This window comes from Schistocerca piceifrons, chromosome 1, assembly GCF_021461385.2.
Source record: "Schistocerca piceifrons isolate TAMUIC-IGC-003096 chromosome 1, iqSchPice1.1, whole genome shotgun sequence".
Taxonomy (NCBI): Eukaryota; Metazoa; Arthropoda; class Insecta; order Orthoptera; family Acrididae; genus Schistocerca; species Schistocerca piceifrons.
This window is the reverse complement of record NC_060138.1, coordinates 652,911,468-652,929,244: the sequence shown is the minus strand read 5'-3', so window position 1 is coordinate 652,929,244 and position 17,777 is coordinate 652,911,468. Positions and strand designations below refer to the sequence as shown.

The 17,777-nt window shown below is 43.4% G+C and overlaps 1 protein-coding gene across 2 annotated transcripts in view; it reads left to right on the top strand.

Moving 5' to 3' along the window:
* Window positions 1–17,777, top strand: part of LOC124805279 (leucine-rich repeat protein soc-2 homolog) — a 107,595-nt gene that overhangs the window by 20,181 nt on the left and 69,637 nt on the right. The window contains exons 2-3 of one of the 2 annotated variants that reach the window (XM_047265794.1): window positions 6,024–6,335; window positions 16,677–16,820. In XM_047265794.1, the coding sequence (XP_047121750.1) occupies window positions 6,084–6,335; window positions 16,677–16,820 (396 nt within the window). In that variant the 5' untranslated portion in view covers window positions 6,024–6,083. The remainder of the gene's footprint in view (window positions 1–6,023; window positions 6,336–16,676; window positions 16,821–17,777) is intronic. The other variant, XM_047265800.1, reaches the window with a different exon arrangement.

Below are 17,777 nucleotides of genomic sequence, written 5' to 3'. Positions count from 1 at the left end.
AGCCAAGGAACCCATAACCCTTAAGCATGTTTAGCCACTTGCTGGTTTAATTGTTATAAAGCCGACTTATAGATATATAGCCAATAATGAACTGATGAAAAAATGTGTACACGCAAAAACACAAAATACGAGTGAGAACTACAATCGCCTCAGATAGATACATTTTTCAAAAACAGTACTAGTATTCTCAGATGTTGTGAAGACAGCACCATTTGACGCCTGTTTAGTGTCTAATAGTAGAAACGTAGGTAGGATTAAGTGCCTGCAAAGAGTAGGCTTCCACCCGGGTGTATTCGCACTGAAGACACTAAGAAGCATCGATGAAGCTCGATTTCACAGAGCTCAGGGAGCAGAAGAGAATACGAAAAAATTGGCTGGGCAATGGAGGCACATGAAGAGAAAGATGCACGAAGACAAGGAAGAGAATGAAGATTATGGATATGGACAACAATAATGACTAGAGGTACGGAAATATTGTTAAAAATGAGATATGCCGTAGAGCAATTTTTTTGAGATATAATGTACCTTCTCTCAGGATCTATAGAAGCTAATATCCTGAAATTTGGTGAAATTCTTAGAAATCACTTACTGAATAATCCTGTGCAGCAATTTTTCTTTATTTTTCTGTCTGGGAGACGTTCTTGGTTAACATAAAACTGAAAAACTGATTTGAAAGGAGCTATGAGCTTAAACAAAAATCTGTTACATTGATTTTAGCAGACTTTTATGCAGATGTAAGCTGTAATGTTGCAGCTTTAATACTTTATTAGTCTGCACCTGCTTGGCTGAGTGGTCACGAGTTTGTCTCCCATGCAGCGGGCCCAGGTTCGGCTCCCAGCCGGGCTGGAGATTTTCTCCATCCGTGGATTGGGTGGTGTGTTGTCCTAACCAACCTTTCATCATCGTCACCGGCATGCAAGTCGCCCAATGCGGCGTCGACTGAAATGAGAAATGCAACTAGGCGGCATTACCAGTGTACATTATAATAACCAAAAATACATTATAATAATTAAAAATTCAAATGAACATCCATGAACGTTATCAAACAAAAACTGCACAGAATATCTTCTACGTAATATTTTCAAGTTCTAACATTTTGACCGTAATATTGTAGGAAACACCGAAGTTTAAATGTCAGTACGCATTTTCGCCTACAGCTGTTATTAACTGCATCGAAAATGTGTGGGGTAATTTGGAACAGAGGATGAAACGAAGAAAAGAACAAACTTTCTTTATTGTAGTCCACACCCAGATCCAGTCTTGAATGTATGGTTGCAGTTGGATATGGTATACGTCAAGAAACATGTGGATTCTCTTCCTCGGCGAACTGAGGTCATTGTGAGGACTAAGAGCACTGCCAAGCAGTATTAGCATGTTGCCGTGTGTTTACCATTTTTTTTTTGCCCAGTGCGGTTATTTTCAAACCCTATTTTCACGAGGAATAGCTAAATCGAAGATGTGTTACTGTTAAGGCTAGAATAACAGCAGTCGTAGCAGTGACGGAAGACTGCAGTAATAGACACATCTCCGCCTTCGTGATCTCTCATAATTCGGCACCAGAATACGAACCAGTGCGAAATACTACGGCAGCAGATTGCTCCCAGCAGAGTTACTGATATTTTCAAGAACGATTTGACTCGCTTGGCACACATACGTACTTTTCTCGTGTATCGAGATACGTACGTAGGAAGAAGGAGCGCTCGAGGGAATTTGAGAGATGAAACTGTACCCCACTATTTTCAAGCGTCGTTCTACACTGAGGTGAGGAAAGTCATGGGATAGCGACATGCGTGTATACAAATATCGGTAGTATCGCGTACACAAGGTATAAAAGGGCAATGCATTGTCGGAATTGTCATTTGTACTCACCTGATTCAAGTGAAACGCTTTTTGACCTGATTATGGCCAAACGACCGGTATTAGCAGACTGTGAACGCGGAATGATAGCTGACTCGCCTGGGCAGCCGAGTGCGCTAATGCGCTGCTTCCTGGACTCGGGTAGGCGCGCCGGCCCTGGATCGAATTCGCCCGGTGGATTAACGACCAGGGCCGGTATGCAGGCCAGCGTAGATGTGGTTTTTAGGCGGTTTTCCACATCCTACTAGGTGAATACCGGGCTAGTCCCCATTTTACGCCTCAGTTACACGACTGTCAGACGTTTGAAAACGTTCGCACTATTCCATGGCTTACACTAGACACGGACAGCTGGGATACACTGATTCCGTCCCGGGGAGGTGCGGGGTGGCGGCAGGTAGGGCATTCGGCCATCTTCTGGAACTAAGACTGCCAAATCAATAGTAACATGACCGACACCACGATAAACGCCCCAAGAAAGGAACTAAGAAAGCACGCAGAACGGTAGTTGTAACTAGATGCATAGGACATTCCATTTCTGAAATCGTTAGGGAAATCAGTATTCCGAGATCCGCAGTGTCAAGAGTGTGCAGAGAATACCAAATTTCAGGCATCACCTTTCACCACGCACAAAGCAGTGGCCGACGGCCCTGTCTTAACGACCGATTGCAGTGTCGTTTGCATAGAATTGTTAGTACTAACACACAAGCAACACTGCGTGAAATAACCACAGACATCGACATGGAGCATACGACAAAAGTGTCCGTTAGGACAGTGAGGTGAAATTTGGCGATAATGGGCTATGGCAGCAGACGACCGATTCGAGTGCCTTTGCTAATAGCAGGACATCGACTGCAGCGCTTCTCCTGGACTCATGTCCATATTGGTTGAACACTGGACTTCTGTAAAACCGTTGTCTAGTCATATGAGTCCCGGTTTCAGTTGATAAGAGTTGACAGTAGGGTTGCAGTGTGGCGCATACCCTACGAAGCCATCGACCCAAGTTCTCAGTAAGACACTGTGCAAACTGGAGGTGGCCGCGCGGGGTAGCCGCGTGGTCTGAGGCGCCTTGTCACGGTCTGTGCGGCTCCCCCCGTGGAAGGTTCGAGTCCTCCCTCGGGCATGAGTGTGGGTGTTGACCGTAGCGTAATTTAGTTTAAGTTAGATTAAGTAGTGTGTAGGCATAGGTACCGATGACCTTAGCAGTTTGGCCCCATAAGACCTTACTACAAATTTCTAAACTTTTCCAAAACCGGAAGTGGCTCCATAATGGTGTGGGCTTTGTTTACATGGAATAGACTAGGTCCTCTGGTCTAACGGAACCGATCATTGACCGGGAAAGATTGTGTTCAACTACCTGGAGACAATTGGCAGCCATTCATGAGCTGTGGACAACAAGTTCCCAAACACTTCATGTTCGCAAACAACGACGGAGTTGTAACTGGCCACAGTTGTTCGCAGTTGTTTTGAAGATCAATCTCGACAATTCGGGTGAATTATTTGGCCACCCAGATCGCGCGAGATGGATCCCATCGAACATTTGTTGGATATAATCGAGTGTTCAGTCCGTGCACAACATCCTGCGCCGGCAACCACTTTTGCATTTATGGTCGGCTATAGAGACAGCCTGCCTCAATGTTTTTACAGGAGACTTCCAACGAGCTAATCGTCCATGCCACGTAGAGGTGCTGCACTACGCCGGGTTAAAGGAGGTCCGACAAGATATTACGAGGTATCCCATGACTTTTGTCAGAGTATGGACATAACATCGACTAGAAAATCTTATCTCCGGTCAACCAGATTGTGAGACATACAGACTGTCGCTTGTCAGTTCATAACCGTTTCAACCAAAGAAAATCCATATATGGTTTTGCATTTTTGCATAACAGTATGCAGTTATGTAGGACTTTATACAAGTACTGAGAGGAAAATGAAACCACTCACAATACAAAAACTGCGCGGCTCCAACGCAGGTACAATACCGTCCGGCACTAGTACCTCATGACAAATCGTTCCTTAGTTTCTCGATTTTTCCCCGTTTCTTGGTGTCCAGATCTGGTGTACAGGTTCTTCAGCTTTTAGTGCACGAATTAGTCTCGCAAGAGCTGGTTCTTTTGTTACTGTTCAGAACTGTAACCCTAATATTCATAGAGCTTTATAAATTTTGCATTACAGAAAATGATTACTGTCCCTTCATCGATGCTCATCGGTTTAAGCTGTGCATTTCGTCTCTTCTCTTCTATTGTCACTTTGACAGGTGTAACGAGCATCGGCATTCCCCAGTCTTGTCTTTCCATGTTACAGCTGAGATCCTTCAGGTCGCAACCAGTACATTGGTCCAGTGAGATGAGGATTTTCTTCTCTTCCTGCACTTGTCAGTACATCACAACACGTAGGGCAATTAATGTGATTTACGTTACCGTGGTTTTGTGTGCGATCCTGCTTCCACAGTGAAACATTGCTACCATATGCAAGTATAGCAGCTACAATTTTCTATTTTTTTGCCTATAAATGATCACAAGACATTCTGGAATATTTTTGAGTCAGTATCACCCAGGAAAGTTAATTAAAAAACTCAAAAAAGTGTTTTGTGCCAGCGAACCAAACCGTACAATGAGGTACCAATGGAATTGAGAGAGAACCAAAAGTAACATGTTCAGGATGGTAGTTAAAGAATAATACATACCATACACGCAATAATTACTAACATAAAGTGGGATTCTTAAAAATATTAGTTTTAACAACAGTTTAATAAATCTATTTATTTCCACTGTATACATTCAGAATATAGTGTTACTGAAAAATTATACGCCCAAGATCTCTGATCAAAAAGGCCTGCCTCCTTTCACGTCCGTCATCTCTACTTTTCCTTCTTTATGGATGGATGCTGACTTAGCTTTTCGAATAGACAACCGGGAACCGACAATGAAAGTGACAGAGTTTGGGATTTCGTCGTGGGTCTGTCAATTGAAGGGATATGTACATAACGTGTCTAATATGTGAAGTGAGTACTGATGAGCTGTCACCAGAAAGTGTAGTATAGTTTTGGAAAGAGCTAAGCCTGTAAGTAATTATAGAGTTGCATCACTGGTAAACTTTAATTTTTATTGTTGTAAAACAGCTAATTAACCGAAATAGGTTTTCGAAATGCCGACAGGTAATATATGAGAATAACTGGAGGAGAGTAGACGATCTCGTTGTCATGTGACTTCGGCCTCCCGTCGGGTAGACCGTTCGCCTGGTGCAAGTCTTTCGATTTGACGCCACTTCGGCGACTTGAGCGTCAGTGGGGGATGGGAATGATGATGATTAGGACAACACAACACCCAGTCCCTCAGCGGAGAAAATCTCAGACCCAGCTGGGAGTCGAACCCGGGCCCTTAGGATTGACATTCTGTCGCGCTGTCCATTCAGATACCTAGGGCGGACATAGGTTAATGTAAGTGCAAGATTCAAATGTGAAGGGCTGGTACATTAATAACTGGGGTAACAACCAGAATATTGAATGCAAGCAGGCAAACATGCATGCGTTGTGTTAAACACATGTTCAAAATGGTTCAAATGGCTCTGAGCACTATGGGACTTAACTTCTAAGGTCATCAGTCCCCTAGAACTTAGAACTACTTAAACCTAACTAACCTAAGGACATCACAAACATCCATGCCCGAGGCAGGATTCGAACCTGCGACCGTAGTAGTCGCGCGGTTCCAGACTGTAACGCCTAGAACCGCTCGGCCTAAACAGGTGTCAGATGTCAGTTTGTGGAATGGAGTTCCATGCCTGTTGCACTTGGTCAGTCCATACAGGAATGATGCTGGAGGTATCCGATGATTTTCCTCGTGTGCTCAATTGGAGATGAATCTGGTGACTGAGTAGACCAAAACAACATGTCGCTAGTTGTGGAAGACTATAGGATAGTCTTACTGCCAGTTCCAATCATTCCGCTTTCTCGAACACGTTCGTCGCGAAAACGCCACAATAAAAAGTAAAGCACGGAACAATAGTGGTTCAAATGCTCTCTCTCTCCGCCATGTACTTTATAGTGACTTGCGGAGGATGTATCAATGGAGATGAAGAGTTCTTAAAGAAATACTGCATCTAGATAATTTATGGGTCTTTACTTCAAAAGATAGCTAATGCTCACTCTTCGTGGCACTTCTATTTTCCAGGCATTTCTGCAGACCTCTCACCTCTCTATCTGCACCCCGCTGTCTTCCTCTGGAGCTGCCATGATGCCGGTGGCGCTTTTCCTCCTGCTGTGGGCAGTGTCTGCGACCCCGCAGGTGCTGGACCAGTCGCTCAGTGGCCTGGAGGCGGCGCCTGACGACCTGTGCTCGAGGGACCTGGTGGCCGCCAACTTCTGCGGCAATAAGCTGCGAAGCGCGCCGCCCTGCTGCGGCTCCTTCCTCCGTCTCTACCTGTACCGCAACAACATTCAGGAGCTGGCAGAGGACTGGCTGGCTGAGTGCTCGAACCTCGAGGTAAGCTTCTCGTTGTTGCTCTTGCCACTTCGACTTTCTTTTCAGTAGTAAGGAGACACAAATCGCTACAGGCATGCCACTGGTTCTTCCTTACCTTACAGTGTAGTAGTGAATTACGAGAATGGATCTTCCACTATACAGCAGAAAGTCTGATGTAACTTTACAACAGACTGACACTGTCCGCCTGATCGGGCCTCGCACCTGGAACCTTAACTGTCGTGGCTAGTGCTCTTACCGACCAAGATATCCGGGTACAGCTCGCGACCCGCCTTCAGAGTTCACTTCCACCGATACCTCACTTCCAAACTTTACAGAATTTCTCCTGTCTACCCCGGATCAGACCTAGTAGATAGTGTCAAAAGTTCCATGCAGATTTTCGCGGATGATGCTGTAGCATACAGGGAAGTTGCAGCATTAGAAAATTGCAGGCAGATCTGCAGCGGATAGGCACTTGGTGCAAGGAGTGTCAACTGACCTTTAACATAGACAAATGTAATGTATTGCGAATACATAGAAAGAAGGATCCTTTATTGTACGATTATATGATAGCGGAACAAACACTGGTAGCAGTTACTTCTGTAAAATATCTGGGAGTGTGCGTACGCAACGATTTGAAGTGGAATGATCATATAAAATTCATTGTTGGTAAGGCGGGTGCCGGGTTGATATTCATTGGGAGAGTCCTTAGAAAATGTAGCCCATCGACAAAGGAGGTGGCTTACAAAACACTTGTTCGACCTAGAGTATTGCTCATCAGCGCACCGTATCAGGTCGGGTTGACAGAGGAGATAGAGAAGATCCAAAGAAGAGTGGCGTGTTTCGTCACAGGGTTATTTGGAAAGCGTGATAGCGTTACGGAGATTTCTAGCAAACTCAAGTGGCAGACTCTGCAAGAGAGGCGCTCTGCATCGCGGTTTAGCTTTCTGTCCAGGTTTCGAGAGGGTGCGTTTCTAGATGAGGTATCGAACATATTGCTTCCCCCTACTTATACCTCCCGAGGAGATCACGAATGTAAAATTAGAGAGATTCGAGCACGCACGGAGGCTTTCCGGCAGTCGTTCTTCCCGCGAACCATACGCGACTGGAACAGGAAAGGGAGGTAATGACAGGGCACGTAAAGTGCCCTCCGCCACACACCGTTGGGTGGCTTGCGGACTATAAATGTAGATGTAGATGTAGAGCAGACCTAAAAGAAAGAATACTGTGGAAAAATGACTTCGTCACATCCTAGGGGACTGTCGACCTGGAGAAAGCATTCGACAATGTCAAGTGGTGCAAGACGTTCGAAATTATGAGGGAATATGGATAAACTATAGAGAGAGAGAGGGGTAATATACAACCTGTACAAGAGCCAAGAGGGAACAACAAGACTGGGAGCTCAAGAACGAAGTGGTCGGGTCAAAAAGGATGTATGATCGAGATGCAGTCTTTCCCCCACTCATCAGTCTATACATCGAAGAAGCAATGACGGAAATAAAAGAGTGGCAATTAAAATTCGAGGTGAAAGGATGTCAGTGGTAAGATTTACTGACAACTTTGTCATCCTCAGTGAAAGTGAAGAAGATTTACAGTATCTGTTGACTGGAATGTACAGTCGAGTGAGTACAGAATATGGATTGAAAGTAAATCGAAGAAAGACGAAAGTAATGAGAAGTACCAGAAATGATAACAGCGAGATATTTAACATCAGGATTGATGGGCACGAATTACATGAAGTTAAGGAATTCAGTGGCATAAAGGGCATTCCTGGCCAAGAGGAGTCTACTAGTGTCAAACGTAGGCTTTAATTTCAGGAAGAAGTTTCTCAGAATGTACGTCTGGAGCACAGCATCGTATGGTAGTAAAACATGGACTGCAGAAAAATCGGAACAGAAGCGTTGTGGAGCTACACACGAATTTAAAAAATTTGGTGTACTGATAAGATAAGGAACGAGGAGATTCTGCGCAGAATCGTAGAAGAAAGGAATTTATGGAGAACTCTGACAAGAAGAAGGGACAGTATGATTTAACATCTGTTAGGACATCAGGAAATAATTTCAGTGATACTAGAGGGAGCTCTAGAGGGTAAAAGGTAGAGGAAGACAGAGACTGGAACACATCCAGCAAGTAACTGAGGACGTAGGTTGCAAATGCTACTCTGTGATGAAGTTGGCACAGGAGATAAATTCGTGGCGGGCCGCAACAAACCAGTGGAATGACTGAGAACTCAAAGAAAAAGGGTAGGGGGGAGGTACTATTTCTAAAATTTATGCCTGTCTGTGTAGCGGACTTTGGGCTATCAAACATTAATGTTTGAATATTCTCTAGATGTCTGTACGGCCTTCTATGAACAACGTTTTTACTATAGTTCGTGGTATTCGTAGCGAGAGAACAACTGTATTAACATTTCAAACAATTTTAGTGTACCCTTTATTTTTCAGGTGCAGTTGCACTTTGGTTTTAGAGTTTCACATATCAGTCGGTAAAAATCGAACCGTTATAAGATCATTTTGTTGTCAGTCAGTCAGTCTGTCTGCCTGTCCTTCTGCTAAGCTCATTTACCTCAAGAACGGGTAGCGGTATCAAGTTAACATTCATGTCAGGTGGTACGGTCCCTTGGTGGTGTAAAATAATTGAGCTTTTATGTCTATGCAGTCGAAAGACATGGCTATTTGTGTCACAAATTCTGACAGTCGCAAATTCACTCACCAAAACCTATAATGTTTGTAGCTGTATGAAGCAAAGAATATTATTTTTTGTCATTCGTTATCCACCTGCCTCCCTGTCTGTCTGTCCTTACGTTAACGCCACGTTTTTCCTCAGGAACGGGTAGCTGTATCAAGTTCAAAACGATGGCACGTACCACGGCCTACTATCCTTTGGGGGTGTAATTAACAATTTTGGGGTGTTTTCCATTACTTGTACTGTGAAGCCCTACTTCTATCCAAATTTCGTGATTGTCGGTCAACGACAAGTACCCCATATGTTTTGACGGGTGAGATTGCGAATGTCTAAATATGTGACATAAATGCAACTGCCAGGTTGCATTAACATGCTGGTATAAAATAAATGATTTACTGTAGTGATTACGAAATTACAAAAACACTTAACACTTAAAACTTGAAATGAAAACATTCTCGGAAGTCTTTCTACACTCAGGACCGATATCCCAGGGAAGTGTGGTAGGCCTGGTATTATGCTCTATGTAAATAAACCAATCTGATGCACAAGGTAAGAAGCAATATGTGTCTGCTTGCTGATTATGCTGTGGTGTACGAGAAGGTGTCGTCGTTGAGTTACTGTAGGGGGACAGAAGATTACTTGGACAAAATTTCTAATTGGTGTGATAAATTGTCGTGTCCTGACACGGGATAGAGGGAAGACAGGGTTTTTTTGTCAGTCTGAAATTTCCGAGCAATGAGGAGCAAATGTAGAAAGACAGTTCCCAATGAAGGCGGGTCTATGACTTGGATCAGCGCCAAACACTGCCACAGGGCATTAACGAGAGATACAGTTTCTGGGACACGGCAGGATCCTTCCAGCAGGAGACTCACGTCATTCAGGGATCTCATTAACACTGTTTATTTGCGATCAGGTTAGCTAATACACTGAAGGCTAATTCTAAACATTAGAAAAAAGCATAGGAGGCAACTGGTTGCACAACAGATGTCAGTTCTGAAGCCACGGGGCAGGTGGTAACAGAAGTAGCGAACACTAGCACCACGTTAAGCACAAACGTGAGAACAGCACTGAATGTGAGAAAAAACACGCGTGTCGGAGCTTATCGAGGCTGGTCAAGAGCGACACGGAGTCTGCACCCCAGTGATCTGACTGAGAACTCACTCTGAATACAAACACATGAGTTTTTAAAGAATCGTCGTGGTGCATCATTTCAACGTTCCTACAACTGAGCCACCAATCCACCGGCACTTTACAAGCTTCGGCAAATCTGGCGAGTCCCTCTGCACCTCCAGGGCACCCCTAACCATCCATATTTAAACTTCTCTCCTACTCGGATTCTCTCCTGGATTTTACATTAACAAGTTTAGTACCAACTGCGTTCAGCTGAAAGCTAAACATCACTGCTACTTCTATTATGGTTAGCAACAACAGTGTTTTATGTCACTTGGTCCTGCCCTCCGTCCTTTTGTGGATGGGGAGTGATGTGTATCACTCTAACCTGTATAAACTCATTGAAGTTGCAGTTTTAATGAGCAAGTATCAAACTTGCTGCCTCTTCTGAGACGTGCCTTTTCGTGGCCGTCTTCTAAAGGGACGCCTTACAACAGCGTCTAGGCGGTGAATGGAGTTACCAGTTAATTCTCTGAAGCCAGACTTCTCATCTGGTACAGGTTCCCAGAGCGTCTGCAATTTGCTTCGGGCTAGTTTTACTGTTTATCTCCGGTAACCTAAACTCTACCACTTTTGCCTGCTCTCTGCATTGTGTCTCTGATTTTCTAGCTTGGAGTGCCCTTGATAGCTTCCAACAGTCTTAAGCGCATCAACGTGCAAGTCATTACGTCGTCAATATATGACAGAATGGTTGCTAACCATAAATGTGGAAAACTGTAAGTTGATGTAGGTGAGTAGGAAAAACAGTCCCATAAAGATCGAATACAGCATTAGTAGTGTTCTATTTGACACAGCTCACTTAAATGTCTAGGTGTAACGTTACAAAGGGATAAGAAGTGCAACGAGCACGTAAGCATTATAGTGGAGAAGACGAATGGTCAACTTCGGTCTGCTGGGTGAATTTTAGGAAATATGGCTCATCTGTAAAGGAGACCCCACACAGAACTCTGATGTGACCGATTCTTGAGTACTGTTCGATTTTTTGAGATTTAAGGAAGGTCGGTTTGAAGGAAGATATCGAAGTAAGATAGATTTGCTTCTGGTAGGTTCGAACAACACACAAGCATTACGGTGATGCTCCGGGAACTGGAATAGGAATCCCTGGAGGGAAGGGAACAGTATATTCTACTGAGAAAGTTTAGACAACCGGGGATTGAATCTGACTGCAGAACGCTTCTGCTGCAACCAGCGTCATTTGGTCTAAAGGACACGAAGATAAGATAAGGGCAATTAGAGCTCGTGTGGAAGCTTGTAGATAGTCTTGCTTCCCTCGCTCAATTTGCGGTTGGAACAGGAAAGGAAACGACTAGTGGTTGTACAGTGTACGCTCCGCCACGCACAGTATTGTGCCTTGCGGAATATGTACGGATATATAAGCGTAGATATCTTGCCAGTATAAATATCGATAACAGGCGAAAATCGTCGAATTCTCGAATCCCGGGATGGATGAACGGTCTAGGTATACAGTTAAGTTCGTACGGAACCCTGTGCATGAGTCGTACTCATATTTAGCAGTGTTATTTTTACCGTACGACTAGTTCTGATATCCCTGGACAGTCTTCAGATTATAACGGACCTAAAATTTTGAATAATTAACGTAATTGATGACATGTGTTCCTGATACCCTGGTATCTGGTGAAAAATCGTCGGTTCCGAAGAAGAAATTAAATGAAAAAAAATATTAGAATAAGCTGTAGCCGAATCGTTATTGCGCGACTATTTCTACGCAGCAACGTCGAAAGAATTTTGACAAATGACAAAAAAAGGCATAGTATTTGGTGACATCTCAGATAATGCTGTTAAAGATTTTTTATTGTAGATTGCAATGGTTGTAGAAAACGATCACCGGCCGGGGTGGCCGAGCGGTTCTAGGCGCTACAGTATGGAACCGCGTGACCGCTGCGGTCGCAGGTTCGAATCCTGCCTCGGGCATGGATATGTGTGATGTCCTTAGGTTAGTTAGGTTTAAGTAGTTCTAAGTTCTAGGGGGCTGATGACCTCAGAAGTTAAGTCCCATAGTGCTAATGGCCATTTGAAACATTTTTTTTGTAGAAAACAATCACCAGCTAACAGCGGTCCGCCCCGATAGCTGAGTGGTCAGCGCGACACAATGTCAATCGTAAGGGCCCGGCTGGGTCGGAGATTTTCGCCGCTCAAGGACTGGGTGTTGTGTTGTCCTATTACCATCATTTCATCCCCATCGACGCGAAAGTCGCCGAAGTGGCGTCAAATCTAAACACTTGCACCCGGCGAACGGTCTACCCGACGGGAGGCCCTAGGCACACGACATTTTTAGCTAACGGTATTTGCGAACAAAATTGTATGGTTGTTAATCAATTTAGAAAAGTATTTACGCAATAGTAAGTGCAAGACATTCAGGCGGAAATGGGCACAGTGACACTGACTACAATTCAGATTCGAAATCGCTGTCAGAAATTGCAAATACCTCTAATAGTGGAATCAGTAAAGCAGACTGTGCTAAGCATACGCACTTGATTGCTAATTGTTTGGCACTCAGTTTGCGTAATAAACAGCTTCACCCAGCTTATTGTAAGCCTACTGGTAATACTTCTACACCTCAACTGATCTTAAATGAGTATTTTCCGTAAAGCAAAATATCTCTTATGAGCGGGTAACTTCCACTAAATAACTACTGACTGACTTTTGCATAACACTGTTACGTATTCTGGAAATGACAGCAGAAATTAATCATTCTGATCTACAACAATCTTTAAAAGCTCGCTGAAATTACTTTTTCATAATCTGAATATTAATGCTGGTTTTTAGGTGAAGATTTCCTGAACAAAAAAGTCCGTTAACCTTAACTATTCAGTCTCAATTAGTTTTTAACTTTTGGTAAATTTCAATTTTTTATACAAATTATCAAAATTAATTTAGCTCAGCAATCATATTTTTATCATCAGCATTGACACTAGGTTTTAATTAGTAAGGGCAGGATAGAGCCCAACTTCGTAAACACTTGTAGCACACCGTTAATATTAAGCTGGTAATTATTCACAAAATGAAACTAGTACTCTGGCTAGCCTTGATACACTTCTAAATATTAAAGTTGGTCTGGTCTTACTTCAGTGAGTGGCTGCTGGTACTGCATGCGATAATAATCGCTAACAGTACATGATAACGTGCTCGTCTTAGCTTCGCTTTGCAGTAAAGAATTTTTGGTCCGCAGTGCTTTTCTGTCATATTTACCACTTTTCATGCTTTTGCACACTGTGCCCAGTAAACGCTGTAATTATGCCAGGCCATAACATACGGTTCTTCTATTTTGGAAACTTACTTCATATGCTGCTAGCAACCACTACAACTGAGCGCTTGTGTCAGCCTCTACTGCGCAACAGGTCGCGCCAGGCTCCACTGCCCTGGCGTCGTCGTCCAGCGGCAACCGCTACGTTTACATGCGGCACGTCTTCCGAGAGATGAAAACCGAAATTCGGAAAGCGTTTTTCGCTTTCGTGTCTACCTGTTAAGGTCTGAAGTGGATTAGCTTGTGCAGTTAAATATGGCGTCTGGAAAAGAGCTAATCTAGTTTCTGATTTAGTCAACACAACTATTATTTCTCTTCACTTAAACGTTACACGTTGCCAGCTTCATGCTCAATCTAATATTTCTGCTTCTCCTTCACTGTACAATAAGTCCATATTAACCAAATATTCTGAAAACAAGACGTAACTTGACAACGAAGGACGTTTCAAAACCGGTTGCGCTTAAATGGGAGCGAAGATCTATTGCGGAATTGGAAAACCGGCAGCTAGAAGCGGATTTCCAGAATCGTTTTTAAATGTTTATGGGTTCACCCAGAAGCGGGTTTGGGAAATCGTTTTACGAAATCCGGCTTTGGGAGTCCCATATAAACTTGGTGAATGTTCCCTGTTTCAAATATACTCTTTGACTGTTCACAATAACAAATCGCCCTGAGTAGACCAGCGTGTTTACTACATGCTATTACATAATTCTTTTTTTAGGTATTGCATTTAAATTACGTAATCATATTCATTCATAATGAAATCTGTAAAAAATATTAACAAAATATGATACATTAAAGGTTACTGCATTACTCAAAATTACAACATTAATACTGTAAAAATCTTCTATGTTAGACACTGTGTGGTTGTTCTACAAGATTTATGTGCAGTACTCTGAAATGAAGTGATACTGTAATAAAGCAGTGTCCTACTGGAGCTGAAAATTAAACGGTGCATTAAAATTTCTTTAAATTACTATGTTTCTATTGTACGAGCGGAGGGTGGCAGGCGATAAGGTCATCAGTTTATACATGGATTAGACACAATCCACTTTAACTTCGTCTAGTATGTGAAACGCTTGTACACGAACGGCTTGAATTATTTGTTGGACAAATTTCTATTTCTTACTTTGTTGCATTTTTTCCCCTACGACGGACTCTAGTATTATAAAAGTTTCGTCGCCTATCCTATCATCCTGTCCGTCTTCTGCTTACTGTTTTTCACATTTTCCTTACCTCATCGATATTATGGAAGACCTCCTTATTTCCCATCTTATCAGTCCAACTATTTTTATGATCCTTCTGCGAGGACCACATCACAAATGCTCGTTATGTTTGCCAGTAGCAGACCTACTTTATTCTAGCAGTGCCTGTGACTGCTTCTTAGATCCTGTTTAATTCATCCAACGTGCGTCTTTTACTTCCAGAGCAGCAGGATACCTTCACTTCAGCTACTGCGTGGCCTGTAGTTTTGATATTACGATTTACACTAGTTTCATTTCCGCTGCTCCTCATTAGTTTCATCTTTCTTTGTCTCGCTTTTAGTGCATAATCTGAGCTCATTGAACTCCTATCAGCTAATATTATGATTTATAGCATTTCATCGCGAACTTCAGTCTCACACTTTGCAGTATTTTTTCCCCCTGTAATTGATTCTTCGATATAATTATATAGGGTGAACAGTAGAGGAGAGAGATTTATACGGAGGTGGCAAACGTCATGAGATACCTCCTAATGTTGTGTGGGATCTCCTATTTACCGGGATGGTGTACCAGTTCGACGTAGTTTGAACTCAGAAAATCGTTGGAAGTCCCATGCAGAAATTTTGAGCCGTGCTGCTTCTATAGCTATCCATAATTGCGAAAGTGTTGCCGATGCAGCATTTTGTGTACGAACTGACCTCTCGACTGTCCCGTAAATGCCCGATGGGATTCGTGTTGGGCGACCTGGGTGCCCAAATCATTCACTCGAATTTTCCATAATGTTCTAACCAACAATTATGGCCAGGTGACATGGCACATGGTCATCCATAAAAAATCCATCGTTGTGTGGGAACAGGAAGTTATGAATAGCTGCAAATGGTTATTTCCAGTCAATGATGTGTTCAGTTGTACCAGACGATCCAGTCCACTCCATGTAAAGACAGACTCATCATTATGGAGCTGCCAGCCGTGTGGCCGAGCGGTTCTAGGCGCTTCAGTCTGGAACCGCGCGACCGCTACGGTCGCAGGTTCGAATCCTGCTTCGCGCTTGGATGTGCGTGATGTCCTTAGGTTAGTTCGGTTTAAGCAGTTCTAGGTTCTAGGTGACTGATGACCACAGATGTTAAGTCCCATAGTGCTCAGAGCCATTTGAACCAGCCGTTATGGAGCTACTACCTGCTTGAGCAATACGTTGCTGATAGCTTGGTCACATGGCTTCGTAGGACCTGCACCACAATCTAACCCTAACATCAGCTCTTATCAACTGAAATCAGGGGCCATGTGACGACGCAACGGTTTTTCAGTCGGTTAAGGTCGAATCGATATGCTCAAGAGCCCATGACATCTGCAGGCGATGTCGTACTGTTCGAAAAAGCACTCGCGTCGGCCGTCGCCTGTCATAGCCCATTAACGCCATATTTCGCCCCATTTTCCTAAATCACACGTCCGTCGCATGTTTGACATGGATTTCTGCATTTGTTTCACGCAGTGTTGCTTGCCTGTTAGCAGTGGCAACTCTACAGTAACACCGTTCCCCTCAGTCGTTCTATGAAGACCGTCGGCCACTGCACTGTGCTTGGTGGGAGGTAATTCTGAAATCTGGTATTCTTGTCACTCTCTTGGCATTGTGGGTCTCGGAATATTGAATTTTTACTGACTATTTTTTGAAATGAAATATCCCTTGCGTCCAACTGCATCTACCATTCTGCGTTGAAAGTTTGTTAAGACCCATCGTGCGGAAAGCTTTCCATATGCGTCACCTGAGTACAAATGACAACTCCGCCAATGCCCTGACCTTTTATACCTTCTGTACACGATACTTCCGCCGACTGTGTTGCGCATATTGCTATCCCATTACTTTTGTCACCTCAGTGTTTTATCCGACTTCCACTTTAGCTCATGCTTGTCTTTTTAGGATTTTCTTGTACAAGTCTACACTTGAAGAAATCTGCTTTAAGGTCGGTGACGGTATGATAACCATGATTTGATGAAGTGCTCCTGAGCAGTTTGCACGTGGTGACACTGGTGGTGGTTGCCCTCCCGCAGGAGCTGAGCGTGTCCCATAATGCGCTGCGGCGGCTGCCAGACCGCCTTCTGTCCACCGCCTCCAGCCTGCGCCGCCTGCAGGCCTCCCGCAACCATTTGGACATTCTGCCGCCCCGGCTGCTACACAATGCCACCTCGCTGCGGGTACGTAAACCAGCTGCAGTCAATGCGTTCCGCCTCGTGTATCGAAGTTATATCCTACAAACCGGTCTAAAAGATCAAAATGTTCGAATGTGTGTGAAGTCCTAAGGGACCAAACTGCTTAGGTCATCGATCCCTAGACTTAAACACAACTAACTCAAACTAACTTATGCTAAGAACAACACACACACCCATGCCCGAGGAAGGACTCGAAACTCCGGCGGGAGGGGCTGGGTCTAAAAGATCAGCTGTTCCGTCGGTGTTTACTTAGAAACAAACTTGTTTTAGGAGAGGGTTGCCTTGACCAAAACAGAATTTTCTTTTCTTCCCCAAAGAAGTTTCTTTGAACTGTTACCATCATCAGTAGGCTTTTCTTACCTTTCGATTAATATACGAAAAACACTTTTCGTTACTTGTACATTTATAAATTTGAGTTTTGAAGACAGTATTTACAAATGTGGAAAACAGACGAAGCTTTGTATATACACCTTGCTACCACATGCTCTAGTTTTCCTGGATTTTTACGCTTTTAATTGCACGTGTTTTCTTTCACAGTTTGCCATTTGCATCCATACAGAACTTAATATAGAACAGCTATTTATTTAGAAATTTTAGACTAGCAAATGTTAAATTATTCGCAACATTACGTAATTCTGTGTGGAAGATTGCATGTGTGTGTGTCTGCTGGAAATACGTTTCAGTTATTTTTTCTGTTTTTCCGTTAGTAACACTGTGAAGAGATGCATAAAGTTACTGTGTGCGAACTGCAGAAACAAGTTGGTAGACAAGTGAACAGTTGAATATTTTCTAGACGTCAGTTTTGAATCTTTGTGAGGTGTATCTGCCACTTTGTGTATTTGCGTGTGTATGTGTAAAGAGGGTGGTTTTGAGTGTTTAGGATGGTCTTAAAATTTCGAAGTAAATAACGGTTCTACATTAAGTTCTGCGTGGTTGCAGATG